A 21,798-nucleotide genomic window follows, 5' to 3' on the forward strand; every position below is an offset into this window, starting at 1 on the left:
AGGGGTCCAGCCTTTTGTCTTCAACTACACTGCATGGGGAAGAATTGCCTTGAGCCATACATAACACACTAGGGGAATATTGATTCCTTTTAAGCCAGACTTTCTTGAGCTTAAGAAAAGCTGGAATGCTGGGCCTGCAGCCTAGTGGTGGAGCACTTGCCTAGCATGCACAAGGCTCTAGGCTGTAGCCCAGCACCATGGGGTGGGCGTGGAGGGGGCGGGAAAGAGCTTCGTTTTTTATAAAATTAAATGTAGTTGTCCTTTTGTTCTGTTTCCATACTCCAAAAGCATTTAAAACCAAACTAAATTGTATTAATGGACAGGCTGTTTGTTATCCCAAGCCAGGAACTCAAGGAAACTTTTATTTAGTTGTTTATTCTAAAAGTCTCTCTCTCTCTCTCTCCCTTACTCCCTCCCCCCCTCCTCCTGCTACTCCTTCTCAACTCTCTGGTGTGGGGGTGGGGGTGGGGGTGTGGGTAGTGGCTCAGTGATTAAGAGGGCTTCCTGCTCTTCCTGAGGACCTGGGTTTGGTTCCCACAACCCATGTCTGGCAGCTCACCACTGCCAATAACTCCAGCTCCAGGGTATCCAACACCCTTTTCTGTCTTCTGAAGGCACACACACACACACAAGTGACTGATGCTAAAACAGACAAACCCATGTACACCTAAATAAAAACAAGTCCTTTAAAAGAAAACATAGCCACAAGCACAGTAAGGATTACAGATAATGTAATCTTCAAAAACATTAAGTGAAACAAGACTTTACAATGCAGTGTTAATTTGATGTCACGTGAAACTCTCAGTTCAAGCCTCTTTTTTTTTTTTTTTTTTAAGTGAAAGGATGGTAACAGCCATTTGAAAGCCAGTTCACACATCACTTAGAGCCCTCTCTGCTGGAACCTTCCAGAGGCTGTGGATCTTTGAATGGTATTCACTTTGCATGAGACAAGCAACAGATAAGGAATTCATAATCTTTGTTATTCAGCGAGGGGAGCTGTGATCTTGAGGCTATGACATCCATATATTTTGCAAGTCTGCTTCCAGCACGTCATTTCTTCAATGCATTGAAGTTCCAATAAGCCCATAGTTAATTCTGAGAAACAAAAGAAGAGGCAATCTGTCTCTGTTGATGACGCTGTGACATCATGTATACATAAACTTTTGAGCAGCAGGTGCTGTGGGAGCCCACAAAGATTCCAACTTGTGGTTTGACTCAAGGTCAGAGCGTCAGAGTTGATGTTGCTCTCCAAGGCTGCATCATAGGGTGCAAAGGCATGGTTACCAGGTGTCTTGTACTTCAAGGCCTCATCACAAGATGCTTTGCCGTGGGGCTTGGTTACCAGGTGTTTTGAAGGGTCTAGGCTTGGTTGTACATTGTGCTTTGATACTGAAAGGGGGAGGTCTTTTGCCACTCCCCTTGCTAGTATATAAAAAGCCCATTAGAAATAAACTTGAAAGCTGGGTGGTGGCGCACGCCTTTAATCTCAGCACTTGGGAGGCAGAGCCAGGCGGATCTCTCTGAGTTCGAGGCCAGCCTGGTCTACAGAGCGAGATCCAGGACAGGCACTAAAGCTACACAGAGAAACCTTGTCTCAAAAAACCAAAACAAACAAACAAATTAATTAATTAAACTCTAGGCTGCTGGGTATTGACTCAGGGCCTTCCTGAAACTCTCCTGGTCTCCATCTTTTTTTTTTTTTTTAGTCTACTTCTATATTTCGTATCTAGCATTTCTCATTTCTCAATGCCTCACTTCCCCCCCTCTTCAAGAGGCCCTTCGACGGGTCAGGGCTGGACCCCAACACTGGGCCTGGACAAGTTGCTTATATTAGAAACACCAGTTATAGCCAGGCATACTGGCTGCATGTAAAAAAAAAAAGTTTCTGAGGACACTCTAGGAAAGAAACAGAAACCATGACATAATGTATAATGCAGGCAGGTAAGTAACATGGGGTAAACAGTGCTTAATGAAAGTGATTTTAATGCAAGCATAGCTAATGCAGTGATTTCCTATTGAGAATATGGAATCAGACCCCAAGAATAACAGTGACTGAATTAGCCATCAAGAATAGATAGCAAGTTCACTTGTTAAAATTTGGGAGCCATTATTCAGCATCTGTACAGATGAAAGCCCAGGTCATGGGTTCATTCAGGGGCCAGACAGGGCTTCCTTGCTGTTCCAAAAGAGCTTGGTGATGCTGGGAGCCCAGAATGGTTAGCATTGGGTTCCGAAAGGAATGCCTCCAGGAGAATGCTAGCTTCCAGAAGCAGCTGGGAGCAGCCTCAGCCTTTGTGTCGATGGCCCCTGTCCTGCCTGAGAGAGTAAACTGTGGTCTGCCACATGCTGTGGAAAGCTCAGTCATGATCAGTTTGCAGCTGACTCTACCTTGGGAACTCAGAGGGTCCCAGGATAGGAGTCATGAGACTTTGGCCCTCTAAAAAAGACACCTACCAGGCTGTGTGAGGGCTCTGAACATGTGGATTTGGTAAACTGATACAGGCTATGTGAGGGCTCTGAACATGTGGATTTGGTAAACTGATACATTGGTACAACACGTAGGAACACCCAGGTTAATTGTGCCCTTTGGCCAGTTGGGGAGGCTTGCTCATCCATAATACAGTGACTGAAAATTAGATAAATATTTGTACCAGCAACTTAAAGACCAGCTGAGGAGTAAACAGCTACTGTTCCTATTTTTTTTCCCCCTAAGGCAGATCTCAGGATATAGCTCATGCTAACCTCAAACTCAAGGTCACCATGGTTCCACCTCCCCAGGGTTGAAATTACAGGTATGCACCACTACATGCCTGATTACTGTTCTATTCTTGTAGTCTGGAAATTAAGCATGGAGAAGAGAGAAAGCAAAGGTTCCTCAGATTGCCTTGTACCTGTCAGCAGTGGTAAGAAATGATTGGATGCTAAAGATGTTTGGGCTCTTTTTTTTTAATGGCACCAGACAATAAATATTAAAGAAAAATCATAATGTTGTGGTACCCTGGTACACTTGCTTCTTGTTCTTGAAGTATTTGAACAAATTATTTTCCTAATTCACCTGTGATCTTTACGATCTTAAAAGGGAAGCTCTCAGAGTTGTGACTTAAAAGTAGGAGAATGTAGCAGTAAATTACAAATATTTTATGTCTGTAAAACATTGCCTTACCTTGCACACATATGCAGCATGATTCATTTTTGGAAATGATTTTTACAGAGATTCCTTGAAACAGGGATCTCCCGAATCGTGTTTAAAATGTAACCATTCCTGAACTAGGAAAATGTCTCATTGGCAAAGTGCTTGCTATGAAAGCTTGTGGACCCGAGCTGGGATCCTTGGAGCCCATGAAAACCAGACGGGAAAGTGCTTCTCTGTCTGTAATCCTGGCGAGATGGAAGGTGGAGATGGGAGAGCCCTCAGGAGCTCCAGGGCCAGCTAGCCTGGTGCCCAGTGGTGAACAAGAGATCCTGTCTCAAGGTGGGAGGTGGGGTCTGGCCCCCAGGGTTGCTCTCCACATACATGCCCTGGCATGCATACTCCCATAACGGGCACACACAGGCATGCGCTCGGGCGCACATGGCACACACATGATAAAATACTATGTCTGTGCATAACAGTTTCACTGAGAGCATTTTAGGGGAACCCCCCTGGTTCTTTTGGAGGTCCTCCCTCCTTGAATTTCCTCCCTTATTCCTGCCCTCCTGAGTCTTCTCATCCTCTGCATTTTGTTTCTCAGTTATCTGGGACCCTCTTTCCTTACATTCACATTCTTGAGCAGAGAGCATTGTTTTTTTGTGAGGCATGGTCTCACTGTGTAGCCCAAACTGACTTTGAATCTGCTCACCTCAGCCTCCCTGGTCCTGCGATTAAACATATGTATCACCACACCCAGCTTGCACAGGGCAGCTCAAAAGCACCAGGTTTCTCCCTGGTTCCCGTGGAGGACCAAAGTTTCCTTTCCTAGTCAGTGTGAAAACAGCAGGAATGGAGAGGGGAAGGAGGCACCTGTGGATCTCCCCTGTCGTCCTGCGGCTTGAAAGGTCACCATTCGCCATCTTTGTAAGTTCATAGATACTTGGGGAAGTTGGGAGACTGTCCAGTATGAATTCTGTATAAGTCATCAAATATTATTACTGACTCACTTGGTGACACATTTGTATCTGTGAGGCTGTGACTCAGCTGCCTTTCCTGGCTCTTGTATCCTTCCTGTGATACCTAGTATGCACAGAAGGAGAGGATGCTGGGAGGTTTTCCTCAGCAACAATGTAGCCCTGTAGCAAGTGAACTGTAGCCCTTCCCAGAGCCACCCCCAGGTTAACCATGTGATAGCCCTTGTCATATTCTTAGACAGTTGATTTGTGATACCTCAGTGGTGGTGAGTTTCCGTTGTCAGCTTGACACAGTCTGGGATCACCCGGAAGGCAGTCTCAGTGAAGGACCTCATCGTGGGAAGAATCACCCAGTGTGGGTGACACCATTCCCTGGGCAAGGGATCCTGAATTGTGGAGAAAGTGAGCTGAGGGCTGGTGTGCGTGCGTGCGTGCGTGCGTGCGTGCGTACACCCAGTGCTCTCTGCTTTAGTCTGGGTGTGATGTGCGTAGTCGCTTCCGGCCCCTGCTGCACCGACCTCCCTGCAGTGATGGACTGTAACCTGGGTGTGATGTGAGCGGTCACTTCCGGCCCCTGCTGCAGTGGTCACTTCCCGCCCCTGCTGCAGTGGTCACTTCCTGTCCCTGCTGCAGTAGTCACTTCCGGCCCCTGCTGCAGTGGTCACTTCCGGCCCCTGCTGCACTGACCCCCCTGCAGTGATGGACTGTAACCTGGGTGTGATGTGAGCGGTCACTTCCGGCCCCTGCTGCAGTGGTCACTTCCGGCCCCTGCTGCAGTGGTCACTTCCGGCCCCTGCTGCACTGACCCCCCCTGCAGTGATGGACTGTAACCTGGGTGTGATGTGAGCGGTCACTTCCGGCCCCTGCTGCAGTGGTCACTTCCGGCCCCTGCTGCACTGACCTCCCTGCAGTGATGGACTGTAACCTGGAATTGTGAGCCGACTCAACTCTTCCTCCCTTAAGTTGCTCCTGCCACAGCAAGAGGAGGTGAGACCGGGACCCTTTTATCTTTTTATGGCTGACACACGTGGCAGGCTTTCTCGGACGGCCAGCCCCTAGATGATGACCCAGAGACTCATTATTAATTATGAATGCTCCGCCTTAGTTTAGGCTTCTCCCACCAGCTCTTATGACGTAAATTAACCTGTTTCTCTCTTCACCTAAGTTTCGCCTCCGGCCTTTTTACCTTTCCGTCATTCTGTGTCCTACATTCCACCACTTCCGCATCTGGCTGACAGCTGTCTGCCTGGCTCGTCCCCCCGTGTCTCCTTCTCTTTCTCCCTCGTTCTCCCCTCCTCCCTCTGGAGCCTAGATTTATGTCCCTCCTACTTATTCTCTTTCCCGCCGGCCCCCACTATCCCTCTACTGCCTAGCTGTTGGATGTTCAGCTTTTTATTAGACCAGTCAGGTACCGTAGGCAGGCACAGCAACTCATCTTCACATCATTAAACAAATGCAGCACACCTTTACATTGGTACAGTAATATTTCACAACATAAACAAAAGTCACACACCTTTACATTGTTAAAAATATTCCACCACAGACACATACCTGCCTTTTCCTTGTGTGTGTGATGTACTTCATTTATGATGACATCGTGAGAACTCCTGGGCCCTTCCCCCCATTGTAAATCAAATTGTACTTTTCGTTCTGCTTTCAAACTCCGGATCATCCAGACTTCTGAGATCTGAGAGTCCTCATATGATTGTGAACAAAGCGGTGGGAGGTCTACACTGTAGAGTCTTTGTAAGATCTACCTTGGGTCAGTTCCTTCCTTCCTTCCTTCCTTCCTTCCTTCCTTCCTTCCTTCCTTCCTTCCTTCCTTCCTTCTTGCCTTCCTGCCTTCCTTTTTTTCTTCCCCCCCCCCCCCCCCCGCCCCAGAGCTGAGGACCAAACCTAGGGCCTTGTGCTTGCTAGGCAAGAGCTCTACCACTGAGCTAAATCCCCAACCCCCTTCTTTTCTTTCTTTGTTTATAAGCGTATGGATGTTTCGTCTTCATATCTGTCTTTGCACCCTGTGCACAGAGCCAAAAGAGGGTGTCTGAGCCCCTGAAACTGCAATTACAGATAATTATGAAATGGTATGTGGGTGCTGGGAATCAAACTTGCGTCCTCTGGAAGAGCAGCAAACACTCTTAACCACTGAGCTACCTCTCCAGCTTCTTGTGGTGTTTTCTGAGTTTGCTCAATGTATTTATTTATTTATAAGTGCTCTTTACATGCTAAGGACAAGTGTTGGGGATTTGATAATGAACACAATAGAGACAGTGGTCCCTTCATGGAGCCTACATTGTGCAGAGATGCTACACTGACTGAGTTGAATCCTATGTGAGTAAAACTCGGAAGATGATTGTTGACTGAAAATGCTAAGCTGGGGACCTGTTAGGATGCAGAGAGTGAAGTCAGGGAGATGAGGTACCTACAGTGCAGAATGAGAAGATGGGAAGGGTGATTTGGGTCAAAGCTCCGCACAAACCCCACATGTACAAGGCACATGGTGGAGGAAGAATTGGCCAACAAGTTAAAAAAAAGGAGAGAACCAAGAGAGAGAAACCAGATAGGTATCTACAAAGCCAAGTTGAAATCAGGCAGCAGAGACCTTGAAAGTCCCATGCTCCATGGGAAGGACTGAGAAGCATCTATCGTCACATTTACCGGCCCACGAGGCATCGATGGTCTTAGTGAGAGAACATGCCCTCAAGAGGTAGAGGGCAAACTTTAGCGGGGAAGGAAGTTCAGAATGAATGGAAGACAAGGAAAAGGAAGTTGGTCAAGAGGTCAGAGGTGAAGAAGGATATGAGTCAAATACAGGCTGGGGTTCAGTTCACTTCCTTTGAGAGAGAGAGAGAGAGAGAGAGAGAGAGAGAGAGAGAGAGAGAGAGAGAGAGAGAGAACTTAAGCATGCCCACACACGTGACTGTAGATATGTGTAACCACAGAGCACATGTGGAGGTCGAGGACAGCCTCTCATCCTTGCCTTCCTCCACGCTGGAGGCAGGATCTCTGTGGTGTCTTGGCAGCCTGTACAAGGCTATCTGGGCCTTATACCTCCAAGGCTTCTCCTACCTCTGCCCCTCCTTGCAGACTCGTGGGCTGGAGCACCCCGTTCTTACAGGGATTCCAGTTCCGCTCTTCATTCGGGAACAGCAAGGGCTTTCACCCAGTAAGCCAATCTCCTCAGACCCCTGGTTTTACTTTCTGTTTATAAAACTTTTCAAACGTGAAGCAAATATGTAACATACCCATTTTACCACGGTTACGTCATTTTGAGGTTTTGTGGAATTAATTGGAAGTAAATGTCACATACATAGTGTTTCTCTCTAAATACTTCAGTTTGCTTCTCCGAAACGTAGGTCTTTTCACTCTAACAAAAATAATGGACAGTTCATCTGTCCCTCGGGACACTAAATGCCTAGTGAGGGCACACACAGGGGTCCCCAGTTTTCGTCAGTTGGTGCCTGTGGCGGAGGGAATGCTTGGGTCTTCGTTCAGTTTCCTGAAGGAATCTGTAGTACATTTAAACAGTGTCTAGTTACTACCAGGGACCATGGAATCCTGAACTGAGGGGAGACAGTGGTACCTGAGAACTCCAGGGAGACCCTGGGATAAATGGAGGGAGGTGTTGGATGGAGCCTTACCCTCACCCCGGCACTGTGGTCTGAAGCAGGAGTGGAACCAGCCGGAGACGACCTGAAGAATGACAACAGGAAGCGGACAGAGGTCATTCCCTTCCAGTGGCATCTTTTATAGGCTGGCATGTGTAAGGATCGAGTCCAGATCTCTCTATTACATGTTGTACTGACACACACAGTGCTTGGCATGTAACAGATGCCCAGTAAACATGTTTTGTGCTCTACACGTTTCTGCAAAGAGGCCTTGTAGACTGGTGTTAAGAGTTGGTGAGCAGAAGGATGGAAAGATGTCTCAGCAGTTAAAAGCACTTGTCCTTGGAGGACCCTACATTCTATTCCCGTCACCCACAGTGTGGCCCACAACCATTGTTAACTCTAGTTCCAGGGGATCCAGCACCCTCTTACCCCTGGGAGCACCAGGCAAGACCCTCATATGCATAAAATAAAATAAATCCATAAATAAAAACTTAAAAAGAGAATTTATGTGCAGAGTTCCTGGGTCTGCAGGTGAAGGGTCTAAAATGCCCTTGCTTCCACACCAGCACTCAACACCTGGAACACTTTCCCAGGTCACCATTCAGAACTCCAGCCAACGGGTAGAATTTTCTCGCCTGCAAAATCCTTGATCCATAAGTTCTTCCTAGACTCTTAGTATCAAATGCACTTGGGCGGCAGCGACATGGGAAAGATAGGCTTTGATGTGACGTGTGGCTTGACATGTTTATACACTCAGAAGTCTGAAGTTCATTTCACCTGTGTTTTTCCAAGTGTTCATCAAAGAGCCCCATGGGGGAACTGAACCTTTGAGAAAAAATAACATGACACTTGTTGACAGACTGCATCAGGGTTGGTTGTTTTTTTGCCATGCTATCCAGTCTCAGAGAGAGGGAAGTTGTAGTGTGTAACCCACGGGCACACTTGTGAAAACAAGAGCTTGTTGATTTCCTGTGTGTGACCGTTTCTTCAGCACGAAGCAGAGTGGCGATGGCCGGTGCCTCCCCTGTGAGCCAGGCTTTCTGTGGCTCTGCAGAGAGTTCCATCTTGGCAATCCTTGTTTTCTGTAGCATTGGGGATTGAACCTTTGTCCTTATGCATGTGTGGTAAGTGCTCTATCACTGAGCTACAGCCCCATCCCGGACACAGCCTTTTTAAGGAGAAGAATGTGAGTAGAGGAGTTGATGACCCAATGTCTGTACCTTGAGGGCCTCTAATAAACTTCCGTGTGTGCAGAATAATACCTGCCATAGTGACCCCCAGAAGAGACCCTAGAACGTGGCTGTGAGGAGTTTGGAACATGAGGCAGATAGATGTGATATTACAGTTTCTTACTAAGCTTTTGAGTGACAGCTACCATACTTGAGAAAGGATGGGGTTCAGTACAGACTGTGGCGTGGGGTCTTTTGACATGCCTTCACTTGGCCATCCTCACAACTTCATTCCAGGTGGGCATTTGGGTACTCAGTTTTCTGGAAAATGAAACTAAAAAATAAAGTGGTTTAGTTAACTTCCCCTAAATCGCACAGCGTATAAATGGCTACCCAAGGGTCTATGCCTCATCTTCCTGGCTCACAAGTCTGTTCCCTTCCTACCTCACTCACACAGTACAGATGCCCCCAGACTGTGTTAAGACCCACTCATCCACCGTCCACCACTGGCAGACACCACACTTTTGAATCCCTTCAGTCCCTGTGGGCAATTTCCTTTGCAACCAAGAACTATTAACCACCTGTTGTGCACTAGCAGACCTCAAGTCAATTTATTGGCTTCAAATTAAGCTCCACTCATCTGATTTCAAGTAACAAGCAGAGATGAAACTGTGGGAAAAAATTAGACTGAGTTCAAGTATTCAGCTCAGTTGTTATCTGTAAGGAAAGGGGGGCGGGGTCAGAAGCGTCTTTGAAAATTGTCAGAATTCTGCATAGCAAAACCCAGACAGACGTTGTTCAGTTCTAATGAGAAGATCCGAGAACTTTTTATCCTTTAGCTAGTTAAATATCCCCAGACTTGATTATTATTAATGTTTACCATTAAAAGGTCCAATTAGAATATTTTTGTAGCCGGGTGGTGGTGGCGCACACCTTTAATCCCAGCACTTGGGAGGCAGAGGCAAGCGGATCTCTGTGAGTTCGAGGCCAGACTGGGCTACAGAGTGAGTTCCAGGAAAGGCGCAAAGCTATACAGAGAAACCCTGTCTCAAAAAAAAAAAAAAAAAAAAGTATTTTTGTTAAAGTTTCAAAAACTCAAAATGAGGGTGGGGAGATGGCTCCGTGGGTCCTTGTTTGGCTAATGTGAAGACCTAGGTTTGAAACCCCCTTGCCCATATACAAAGCCAAGCAAGACTGCATGTTCCTGTAACCACAGCCCTGAGGGCAACAGAGACAGGCAGATCTTGAGAGCTCCCTGGCCAGAAAGCTTAGCCGAGAGGATGCGTCTCTGGATGGTCAGTAAGAAACCCTATCTCAAGAGAGTGACACCGGAAGCCCTGTGTGGTCTCGCTGTACTGACATACAAGCAGGTGCATACATGTACACAACATACACACATACCAAAATAATTCAGAATACAACCCTTAACTGTTGGTGAGCATCCTTCCAGGCCCCTGGCATAGGTACAATGGGTGGGGCACTCACAACCTTGGAATTATGGGGTTAATGCTACCCTGGAGGTTTCATCTCTATGTCACAGACCTTAAAAGGCTCATTTAGAGTCTTCCCCCCATTGCAAAGGCCCCTGTGGTGGTACCCATAGTTTATCAAGAACTGCTTCCAAGAGGAAGTAGCGCCCTCTTGTGGCTCGTTGGCATATGACCCGAGTCATGTTGTGTTTTGGCAACCCTGAGACTTGATGGCGGCCAGCACCCGGCTCAAGAGCTCCAGCTTGTTTTGTAGCTCGGGCCCCTTCATGCTCATTGAAGTCTAGATGAAAAACAGGATACCGAGGCTTCTAGCCCCAGACTTTCAGCAGCCTCTTCTTCACTCTCTACTACCCCACCTTCAAGATCAAGGGGTGAGGTCATCTGCAGGACTTCTAGGGAAAAAGAAAGAGGACCTAGGTAGAGGGTCCCTTCAGTTAAAAGGAATTTCCTTTCTTGCTTGTGCTTCTGTATGCAATTTTGACGTTATGGATTAGTTGGGCTACTGAAAAAAAAAATCTCTTTAGTGGTAAGATTGAATGTTCAACCACAACTTCCAAGGCAAGGTTTTTTTTTCATTTTTTTTTTCATTTTTTTATTTTCTTTTGTGGGGGAGGTTGCAAGGGCAGAGGGTGGATGTGGAGGGATGGGGAGGGGATGAATAAGATGGGGGGCATGATGTGAAGTTCACAAAGAATCAATAAAAAGTATTTTTTAAGATTGAATGTTCTCATGTTTATATATGGAGACACGGATCTAAGGGTGAACAGCACACGGTGATTGTTTTCTGAAAATAAAGCCTCAAGAATTGGACATTTCTACTCTACATAAGGGTATGTTTCACAGTGATCCGCCATGTTTTGACGGCTCTCTCTCCATTCTTTCTCTCTCTCCTGTATAGTACATAGTGGAATGCCACGGGGTCACCCTTCTTCCGCAGTTCTTGGGAATGTACCGGCTTAATGTTGACGGAGTGGAAATATACGTGATTGTTACAAGGAATGTGTTCAGCCACCGTCTATCTGTATATAGGAAATACGACTTAAAGGTGAGGTTGACTCGGATCATTTCCATTCAGTGACTCGCGCTTACCTGTCCACATTGTGTATGGTATAATTAATCATGTGAATGAAATGATTCAGATGCTCCTAGAGCTTGTATCCAGCAGGCAGCTGCCAGTGCCATGGGATGAAGCAGCACTTGCTACTACACACATGTCAGCCACATGCCCTATAGTGGTCTAAGTGCTGGGAAGAGTTGATGAGTGGAACAGACCAGGGCCAGCAAGAGAGCCAGCCCAGCAGGTAAAAGCACTGGCCCACAAGTCTCGTGACCTGAGTTTGCTTCTCAGAATCCACGGTAGAAAGAAAGAACTGGTTCCCAGAAGTTGGGCTCTGACCTCTACCTGCACGTGCAAAACACACACACACACACACACACACACACACACACACACACACACACGACAGTAAATAATTAAATAGAAAAACAGCAGAACAAATCTTTAAGGATTTTATATGTTATGTATACATATATACATATCATTATCATTATTGCTATTGTTGTTATTTTAGAAAAATGGTAAGTGCTGTGGGTAGGAATGAACAGGGGAAAGCCACACTATTTTGTTCACAGTAAACAAGTAGCTTATTGCTGAGCTCCCGCCTCAGCCTTTTTTCTTCTTATTTTGAGGCAGGTCTCACTCAGTTGCCCAAGCTAGCATTAAACTCACTCTGTAGCCAAAACAGACCTTGAATTGTAATTCCCGGCTCGGCTCAGCCTGCCTGAGATCACAGGCCTGTTCCACCAGGCCTAGCCAGTCACACATTTCTAAGCAGGGTATGCGGAAAGGTGCACCTGAGAGGGTACCATTGGAGTCACCCTGAAAAATGAGGGAAGATAAAGGAGACAGTCAAGTCTCATAGACTGGACATTTCAAAGACTTGGAGTGAGATGGACCACCGGCAAATTCTGAGTGCAGTGATGTGATCTGACTTTCAGAAGTTCAGACTCAGCCAACTATGACATGGTTGCACGTCAAAACCAAGAGGGCGTTGTGTTTTCGTGAGTAAAGTTTTATTGCTGTGTCGTCATGTGGATAGTGGGTGTTATCTGCATTTGCAGTATAGTGGACAAGCTGAGCAGTAGCCACAGAGACTTGAGGGACCACGGAGCCAAAAATATCTACCCTCTGACCCCTGAAGAAGGTTTTCTTTCTTGATCTGTGGTATTGGTTATCAGGATTTTCTTTTTAGTCTCAGAACTCATTCACATGCACAACAGAGGACCCTAAAAAGGGTTGCCACGTAGTGTCATATCTGTGGATATCTACAGTATTAGAAACGGATGCAGGGGCTGGTGAGAGGGCTCTGTGGTTAAGAGTACTTACTGCTCTTCCAGAGGACCTGCTTAGTTCCCAACCTCAGGCAACTCATTACCATCTGTACTTCACCTCCAGGGGAAGCTAACACCCTCTTCTGGTTTCTGCAGGCTCCTCCATATACCCTTACACATAAATAAAATCCTTGCTTAAAAGAAATATATGAGAATATTAAACTTATAAAATTATTAAATATTGAAATTGATGTTAATATTTATTAATAGCTACTTTAAATAATGAAAAATATTATGTACTAATGAATTTTTATGAAAATAGCTAAGTAAAATATTAGTGAGACAAACATCATGGTTTTACTTTTTTTTTTTAATTCTTTTTGGGGGCTGGGTTTCAAGACAGGTTTCTCTGTGTAGCCCTGGCTGTCCTGGAAGTCACTCTGTAAACTAGGCTGGCCTCCAGCTCAGAGATCCACCTGCCTCTGTCTCTGGAATGCTAGGATTAAAGGCACACACCACCACTGCCTGGCACATTTTATTTTTTTTTTAATTAAATTTATCCTTTGAGTTTCATGTGTATATATGGTGCATTCCGTTCACATCTGTCCTTCCCTCCCACCTCCTTATTTCAGATGTCTGTAATGTGTGAATTAATATGACACCGTTGGAATGGCTTATCTGATCATTCTCTCAATGTGTTGTGCTATTATTTGGTTGGGTAGGTGGGAGAAATCTGAGCTCACACAAATACGCAGTTGGAAAAGAGAGCTCACGAGTTTTAGGAATAACTGTAGACATTCTTTGATAACACACCAAAACTTCACAGTTCGTAATTTCTCCAGTCTTAGTTACTGAGGAATTTGTACCCTGTTCATTAAAATCTGTTGTCAATTGCATGCACTGTTGTTGCAAGTGTGTGATTTTGTAGTCAGACATGTCTCACTGGAGACCTATTTGTTTCTATTTATTTATCTATCTATCTATTTTTTATTTTTTATTTTTTGTTTTTTCGAGACAGGATTTCTCTGTGTAGCTTTGCGCCTTTCCTGGAACTCACTTGGTAGCCCAGGCTGGCCTCGAACTCACAGAGATCCACCTGGCTCTGCCTCCCGAGTGCTGGGATTAAAGGCGTGCGCCACCACTGCCCGGCCCTATCTATCTATTTATTCAATGTGCATTGATGTGAAGGTGTCAGATCCCCTGGAGCTAGAGTTACAGACAGTTGTGAGCTGCCCTGTGGGTGCTGGGAATTGAACACAGGTCCACTGGAAGAGCAGCCGCTGCTCTTAACTGCTGAGCCACCTCTCCAGCCCCAACATATTTGTTTCATCATTCACGTGGTATCCCAGTGTCGGCATATTGAATTATACAGTATCAAAAGTCATGTGACCATCTCCACCAGTCACATTGAAAGCCTTTCTTGTACAGAAACAGGACAAATAGTTTTTCGAAAGTCTGGTTTTCATTCGATGGCATTTTATCACTGACCTCAAATCCTGTCAGTCATGTTGAGAAATGGGGGAACACAGCTCATCCAGAGCCTTGCAGTTTCATTCATTATCGAGCAAGTGTTTTTCAGTTTCTCATATCAGGATAAACACAGCTCATTTGTAGTTTTCAAATAAAGATGTTGTTTTCTGGAAAAGAAGGTAGCGGGTTCCTGACTGCACCTGTCAGAAGAATGCTTCTGAGCAGCATTCATTGCTTGAACAGACGTGCTGTCTGCATGCCGTCGCGTCAGTACTGAAAGGAGTGTGCTTCAGGATCAAGGTCCTTTGTTGCGTCATTAAGAACTTTCCTAAAGGATGCTAAGGATCTGAGGTTATCTCCATGACAGATGTCCTAACTTCTTGTTAGGAAAAAGCCCCCTACTGTGTTTGCAGTGTCCTTGTGAATAGCGAGAGTGAAGAGGCAATCAGTGTCCCCGTTATAAAAGCAATTCTGCCAGATATGGTGTCACACACCTGTAGCCTCAGCAGTCAGAACGCCAAGGCAGTGGGATCAAAGTTCAAAGCCAGCCTGAGCTACAGCCTTTAAATACAGATAAGGTCCCGTCTCACAAGGCAAAACAAGCAAGCACCAGTTTTGACCTTGCAGCCCCCCCCCAGAGCACCCCAGGATTCGAGCCACACTTTTAGAATGCTAGTGTAAGTAAAAAGAAAGGAAGGAGCCTCTGCGTCCACCCTCTGAATTCCAGACAGACTGAACTTCCCGCACACGGCCTTGCCCTGGCTTGCACCCAGCTCTCAACTCACGCCATTTTATTGCCCTGGAACTGCCTCTAGGGAATCCCTCCACACCCAGGTCTCTCCTTTGACACCTGCCCCTTCCTGAAGGAACGGAGCGCCAGTGCTCACACACGCTTTCAGAGCTCTAGGTGGTGCTCTGACCGGCTCACTTCAGAAAGCCAGTGTGGCCTCAGAAGCCTCATTGAAGTTGGCTGCTGTATGCAAGTTGCTGAACCTTTGAGCCTCCAAAGTTTCCTGGTTTATTGCAGCAGGGATAGCTTCATCTGCACTTGGAGGATGCACTGTGCATACACAGCCTTACACAGCATGAGGTGCTGCATATAGGAACTGGGGGTCTCATCTGTTCTGCTAGTGTATGAGTTCCTGAAGGGCAAGCCTTTGGTCCTACTTAATGTTTATCCCCTTGAAATGCTAAGATAGCCCCACCCTCAAGTAAGCATGCCCAGGTGTAAATTACCCTTATAGATTGGATACTGTGCTTATAATGTGCCTTGGCATTTCACAATGTCATCTCTCTCTTTTTCTTATAAAACAGAAACACTTTTCTTGCCAGAGCCCTCGAGTGCATGTAAACCATAACCTTGGTGTCATTTCATGATTCCAATTCAAGGCCCTGACTACTGTCTCAGAGTTTCTATTCCTGTGACAAAACACCATGACCAGAAAGCAAGTTGGGGAGGAAAGGGTCTATTTGGCTTACACTTCCAGATCATGGTCCATCATTGAAGGAAGTCAGGACAGGAACTCGAACAGGTTAGGATCCTGGAGGCAGGAGCTGATATAAAAGCCATGGAGGGGTGCTGCCTAGGGAATAGGGCCACCCATGGTAGGAAGGGCTTCCTGCCTTAACATAATCAAGGTAATCTCCCTCCAGACATCCCCACAGGCCAACTTAATCTAAACAGTCCCTCATTAAGACTCCTTTCCCAGGTGAGTCTAGATTGTAACAAATTGACGATTAAGAATAACTATCAGGGGGCTGAAGAGATGGCTTAGCAGTTAAGAGCACTGGCTGCTCTTCCAGAGGTCCTGAGTTCAATTCTCAGCAACTACATGGTGGCTCACAATCCTCTAAAGTGGGGTCTGATGCCCTTTTCTGGCATAAAGTCATGCATGCAGATAGAGCAGTCATACACACATATAAATAAACCTTAAAAAAAATAACCATCACTGGTACAAACAGGACCCAGTCAGTGGCAAGTGCTGGGCATAGGTCTGAGCACACCTGTGCTCCTGGAATGGCCCCTCTGCCTGGTGCTCCTCTGACTTGTCCCCAAGAAACTTGGAGTGTTTTCCCTAGTCCACTCACCACAGGCTTGATGCCCACCAGTGGTGAGCATGCCAAGTACCAGGGAGTGGAGGATTGGCACGGGGGTCCCCTTCTGCTAGTTCCTGCGTCTGCGGAGTTGAGTGAGCACGCATCACTGGACAGGTGGTGATGGGGAGGCTTTCTTTTTCTTCCTGAAGCTAACCAGTTCCTTTGCTCCAGTCAAATATGGCTTCGCTTCATGAATGGCCACTTTAATGATCCAGGACTCGACCGTAGCAGTTCAGGCATCTAGTGCTGGGGGGAAAGAAATTCGTAACTCTGTGATTCTTCTCCAGCCCCTTGTCAGTCAACACAGACTCTGTCATGAGTGAGACAGAGAATTAAGTCATGATTGCTGAATTCACGTATTCAGGAAGCTCAAGTAAGAGTCGACTTGTCTATGTGTTCCTCGGCTTTTCCTTTGAATGAAAGCCTTAACTCCCAGAGGAAAGTTTCCCTGCTTGAACACTGACTGCCCCCAAAGCCTCCTGCGGACCTCAGAGGGGACTTCCCATCTCCCATCAGACATTTTGGCTAACACAGTTTGGACAGCCGGCTTTTGAAAACTGGTGCAGCGGAGATCAAGGGCTGTGTTTTCCTCCACCTTCTACCCCTGTGCTCAGCACAGGGCCTAGAACAAAAGAGGTGTGGGGAAGCCTGTGGCTTTGAAGGGATCTCCAAAGGAAAAGGAGTGAGAAGGTGCTCACAGAGGATGTGCCGGGCTCAGTGGAACTGTCCCTTAGTAACTAACCCCGGGGAGAGGGACACGTGACCAAGAAGGCTGTCAGAGGCAAGGATGGTCCACATCTGGAGGCCACGATACAGGAAAGGGGCATCCGGTGCTTTTCTTGCCCCAGCCAGCTGATGGCCCTCCTCCCTTTTGAAAATAGGGACACCAGCCGTTTCCAGCGCCTGATGCAGCTTTGATCAGTGCTTAGCAAGTTATTGCTCAAGTGATGCCAGGTTTTCTGATTTCCGGGCAGGTGGGTAAAGAACCAGAGATAAGTCTGACAGAAATGACAGGAATGGGGTTGGAGGAGAGTGGACGGGAGACAAGAACACTTGCAGGGGGAGCCACAGACCATGTGAGGGCTGCTGTTGGAACCAGGGGAACCTAGAAACTAAAACAGGTCTCGGCTCTGCCCAGGACCACTTGCATACTGTGTCCATTTTATACAAGTCCATTCTGACCATTTCTTTGTGTTTCAGGGCTCTACGGTGGCCAGAGAAGCTAGTGACAAAGAAAAGGTAAGCACCATGACTCTCCAGGGAGCATGGCACCATGACTGTCCAGGGAGCGTGGCACCATGGCTGTCCAGGGAGCATGGCTGGCTGGTACAATGCTTCTGCTCTTTCTTCTCTTAGCCACTGTGGTTCTTCCCATTCCCCTGCTGCGGCTGCCGCCAGCACAGGCAGCAGCCCCTGCAGCCTGGGGACGCATGCCTCCATCTCCTCGCTCGGTGGCCAGATGATGCTGTAGTTACCGGTTGTGTGGCACTTGCCAGGCATGGGTCACAGGCAGCCTGCTGTGCACAGAAAGCCGCCTGGACCGTAAACTTAGCTGAGATGGAACCTCCCAACTCAGAATGTGGTCCTAGGGGTCCCAAGGCCTCTTTACCCAGTTAGTCACACGTGACTCTTTTCTTTGCCTCTGTTCATTTTCTCGACCGTTACATATTGACTTGGGTGAGCTTCAAATTCCTTTTCGAGTACGCAGAGGCAAGATGAGATCAGAGTTGGTTTTGCTTTTTAAAATGAAGGATGAAAAAAACTACCATCTTTGTATGTCTTGATTGATTGTAAATCAAGTAATACTTGACTCTCATTTGCTTTCTTACAAAATTACAGACTTGAAGGGTTAGTCTGTAGGGGACATTATAAAGAGGCCTTTCAGTTTTAAAAGTTAAAAATATAATATTTCAGTATTGGTAAATAAAATATGGACTGAGGTAGGATTGATAAAGCAGAAAGAGAAATTTGTTAGATGTTAGTGAAAATTCCAAGTGACAACTATAAACTGAGCATGTGTATGTATTTATGCTTTATAAAATACATTAGATGTTAACAGGAAACAATTCCTCATGAACAACTAAGTTTATAGTTGGAATTCTTTGCAGAAGTCTTCCTGAGAGATCCACGGTTTAAGTCAGTTTGAAGACTGTAATTAGTTCAGATTGGTAGATGGAGACAGGAAGAACTGGATCCAATTTTGTTAAAAGTGAATTACTTGGAAGAGACATGGAAAAATAGGATTAAGTGATTACATGTTGGAAAGACTTGACCAGCGGTAACAGGTCGGCGCACTAGTGAACAGAGAGGTCATTCACACCTGTCGGATTGTGACGGAAGAACAGGAGAATGATCAGACATTTGAGATATTGATTTAATGAAAGACTGGGAATAAGATTTGGGCTGATTAAAAAAAAAACTGCCATTCTAGGTGAGATAAGAAAAAAATGGTTTCATGTGTGATTTCTTTTCAAAATTAAAATACATTTAAAAAAATAATAATTTGGAAACCGCCTTCCTGCCTGTAGCTCTAAACTAGCTCAGACTGACGCATTGGTCAGATTGATGGACAGGGGAAAGGCTCACCTGGACTCTAGCATATTTCCACACACCAGCCTCAGAAGGTCTTTTCTCTACTACCCCATTTAAAGTTAGACTCAAGAATTCAAAATTTTTTATTAAATTCTTTTAGAATATTATTTTGTTTCAATTTGAATTTTATGAATTTGCACACATCTACTCTGCTATGTTCGTTCAGAAGTGTGTGCATGTGTGTGTGTGTGTGTGTGTTTGTTCATGGTTACTGTCCCAGCTTCAGGCACTGAAATAATGGGTCACTCAGCCACATCCTGTAGAGATACTGCTCTTCAGTAGGAAATGGTATTCTCATGTGACGAACTCACAGCTGCCAGGAGCCCTCAGATGCTTGACTATGTAGCCGAGGAGCCTCACTCAGGCTGGAAGGGACCAGACAAGAAAAGGCTTCCTGGAGGAGGTGATTTGGAGAAAAGTGAAAGATGAAGGAAGGATTGAGAGGGAGAGAGGGAGCTGCGGGGAACCTGGGCCAGTTGGGAGACCAGTGCAGTCACCCCAAGGTGAGGCCTGGGCTTGGCTGGTGGTGGCTAGCCACACCACAGAGATTTGACAAGAAAAACAGAGCGAATTTGTTGATTTGGATGTAATGTGGGAGGTGACCAGGACAGGGAGTGTCTAGAGGGAGGCTCTAAACTCACCCCACTTCAGATTCGGCCAGAGGATCATTGTACTCCCCGAAATCGGAAACAGTAGGCAAAGATTTTGAAGTGCAAGTGTAGCATCAGAACCGAGACGCCTCCCACAGGCACACGAGGCTCAGCAGGGGTCACGTGGTGAAGGAAGATGGTCAGCACAACAGGAGTGCATGGAGCCACCCAAGAGAAGTGCTGGGTAGAAAAGACGTATGTCAGTCACCAGGGAAGAGAGTCCTACCACAGTCAGCCACAGCCAGATGAGCAAGAGTCTGGACCATTCACTCAAATACCTATTGGGCATCTGTGGTAAGCAGCAGGCATCTTGCCAAGCTGCAGAGGATGCCCCAAGAGAAGGTGGGTAGGAGCAGAAGCCGTATCGCAGTGGTAAAGAAGTGTGGAGGGAGGAAATGGTGGCTGTCCTTGATGATTTTACTGTGCACAAGTGAGTGTGTATTTTCACACTTCGTCCATGCTACCTTGAAGGTGCTAAGCAACAGTGACCTGATTTACAGGTTGCTGAGCAAGTATTTCTGTCAAGCACAGCAAGTATCTAGCTTTCAGTACATGAGATGCTTTCAGAGCCTGAACATTGTAGAGACTTGGAACATTATCGAGAGAAAATGAGTAATTATTTAAAGGGCCACACATACATTCCTGCATCCTAGCCACAGAGTGGCCCAGGCAAGAACACGTGGACAAGGTATCATCTGTACTCCATGGTAGTTGCTGGGTTACACACACACACACACACACACACACACACACACACACACACCTTTTGGTTGCCAAGTCCCTGGAGTTCCAGTCCGGCAACACTGGGTTTGGTATATTCAGGCTCAGTCTACAAGGGCTGCTCCAGCAATAACCAAAGCCACAACAGACGTTTGTAGCCACTGGTTACTGGAGCCCATCTTCAAACAGGTGAATACAAGGGAAAGTCACTAGCCTCTGAGACTTTAACTGTGGCACTTCCTTAGATACGTACAACGTCTGCCCCTGGTCTCTGATGTGCTCTAGAACCAGATGCTTTCCAGAAACCAGCAATAGCCACAGTTCTCCTGCCCTTGGCCCCAAAGCTCTTCAGCCCCTTTACTGCAGTAGAAACCCAAATACAGAATGTGGTTAAACACAAAATCATCTTCCTTAACCCCCAGCTAGAATGGTCTTTTACCTCTGCCGTGGGTAAAGGGCCAGTGTTCCTTTCAACATTGCTCGTGGTGGTGGATTCTGGGATCCCACAGGACTTGTGGTGTAAGAGGTCAGAGCCCAGCTATAATATGCAGAGCTGAGACCCAGAAGCTGCGGCCCCTGAGCACTGTCACACAGCTGTGGGCTGGGTCATACTCTTCCTCCCCCACCCCGCTTACAGGGCCAGCCCCCTTCAGGCCCCCTCTCCCCAACCCCACCTCCCAAAAGGGCTTAGAGGATGGCCTAGTCCTCAGGGTCTGCAGCTGTCTGTCTGTCCCCTCTTAACTAGCCCCAAACCTAGGCTTCTGGTTGTCGGCACAGGCAGAGACCTTCTCTTCCCCCGGGGATTTTTTTTTTCTATACTAGTATCAATGTATTGGCATGCAGGAGACTATCTCAGGTTGAACACGCATCTGGCCATGTTATCTTGACATTAAGACAGTGCAATGATTATTTCGATTCAAAACCTTATCTAAGGCCATACAGTTCGGGCGTGACGAGTCAGAGGTTGAGCCCCGGGGACCCTAGCCCCGGAGTTCGCGTGTCTGACTACCGTGTATAACTGCCTTCTCAGTGTCTGGTGTCATTCTGTCTTCTGACCCTTTCTTAAAGGACATAAAAATTTAATCCCAGAAGTCATGAAAACGAAGGAGAAAATAAACTACATAACCAAACCATGGCAGGAAGGCTAACTATGTTCCAAAAACAGTTAGCCCAGGGTCTTAACTTTTTTTTTAAAGTAATCAAGTCAATGATCTGGCTTCGGACTATTTTAGCCAAACAACCCATTTTTATCTTCTCCACCTAAGGAGTCTGAGCATTTGTCATGCGTGATTTCGAGTGTTTGATGTGGTACACGGACAGTCTTTGGTCCTGTGACTCCTGCCCTGCCAACAGTGCAGTGGTTGGAGGAAGAACCCAGGGCCTGGCACTGTGTGAGAGGTCTGACGGCTCTTCTCACAGAGGTCAGACAAAGCTTTCTAGGGCTAACTTCATCCCTCCATGTACGGTTCAGATTCTGACTGAGAAGGGGGAGAAGTAGCGTGCATGTATGGGATGCAGCGGCAGTCAGAATTGACAGTCACCCAGGAGAGTGTGGCTGCAGAGAGGT

General features: G+C 46.6%; 1 protein-coding gene across 5 annotated transcripts in view; it reads left to right on the forward strand.

The window, feature by feature from the left end:
• Positions 1-21,798, forward strand: part of Pip4k2a (phosphatidylinositol-5-phosphate 4-kinase type 2 alpha) — a 178,080-nt gene that overhangs the window by 134,198 nt on the left and 22,084 nt on the right. For 3 of the 5 annotated variants that reach the window (XM_042278044.2, XM_006978727.4, XM_076572617.1), the window contains 2 exons: positions 11,270-11,416; positions 17,470-17,508. In XM_042278044.2, coding sequence (XP_042133978.1) covers positions 11,270-11,416; positions 17,470-17,508 — 186 coding nt within the window. The remainder of the gene's footprint in view (positions 1-11,269; positions 11,417-17,469; positions 17,509-21,798) is intronic. The other 2 variants (XM_076572618.1, XM_076572616.1) reach the window with 1 other exon arrangement.

Source organism: Peromyscus maniculatus, chromosome 5, assembly GCF_049852395.1.
Source record: "Peromyscus maniculatus bairdii isolate BWxNUB_F1_BW_parent chromosome 5, HU_Pman_BW_mat_3.1, whole genome shotgun sequence".
Lineage (NCBI taxonomy): Eukaryota > Metazoa > Chordata > Mammalia > Rodentia > Cricetidae > Peromyscus > Peromyscus maniculatus.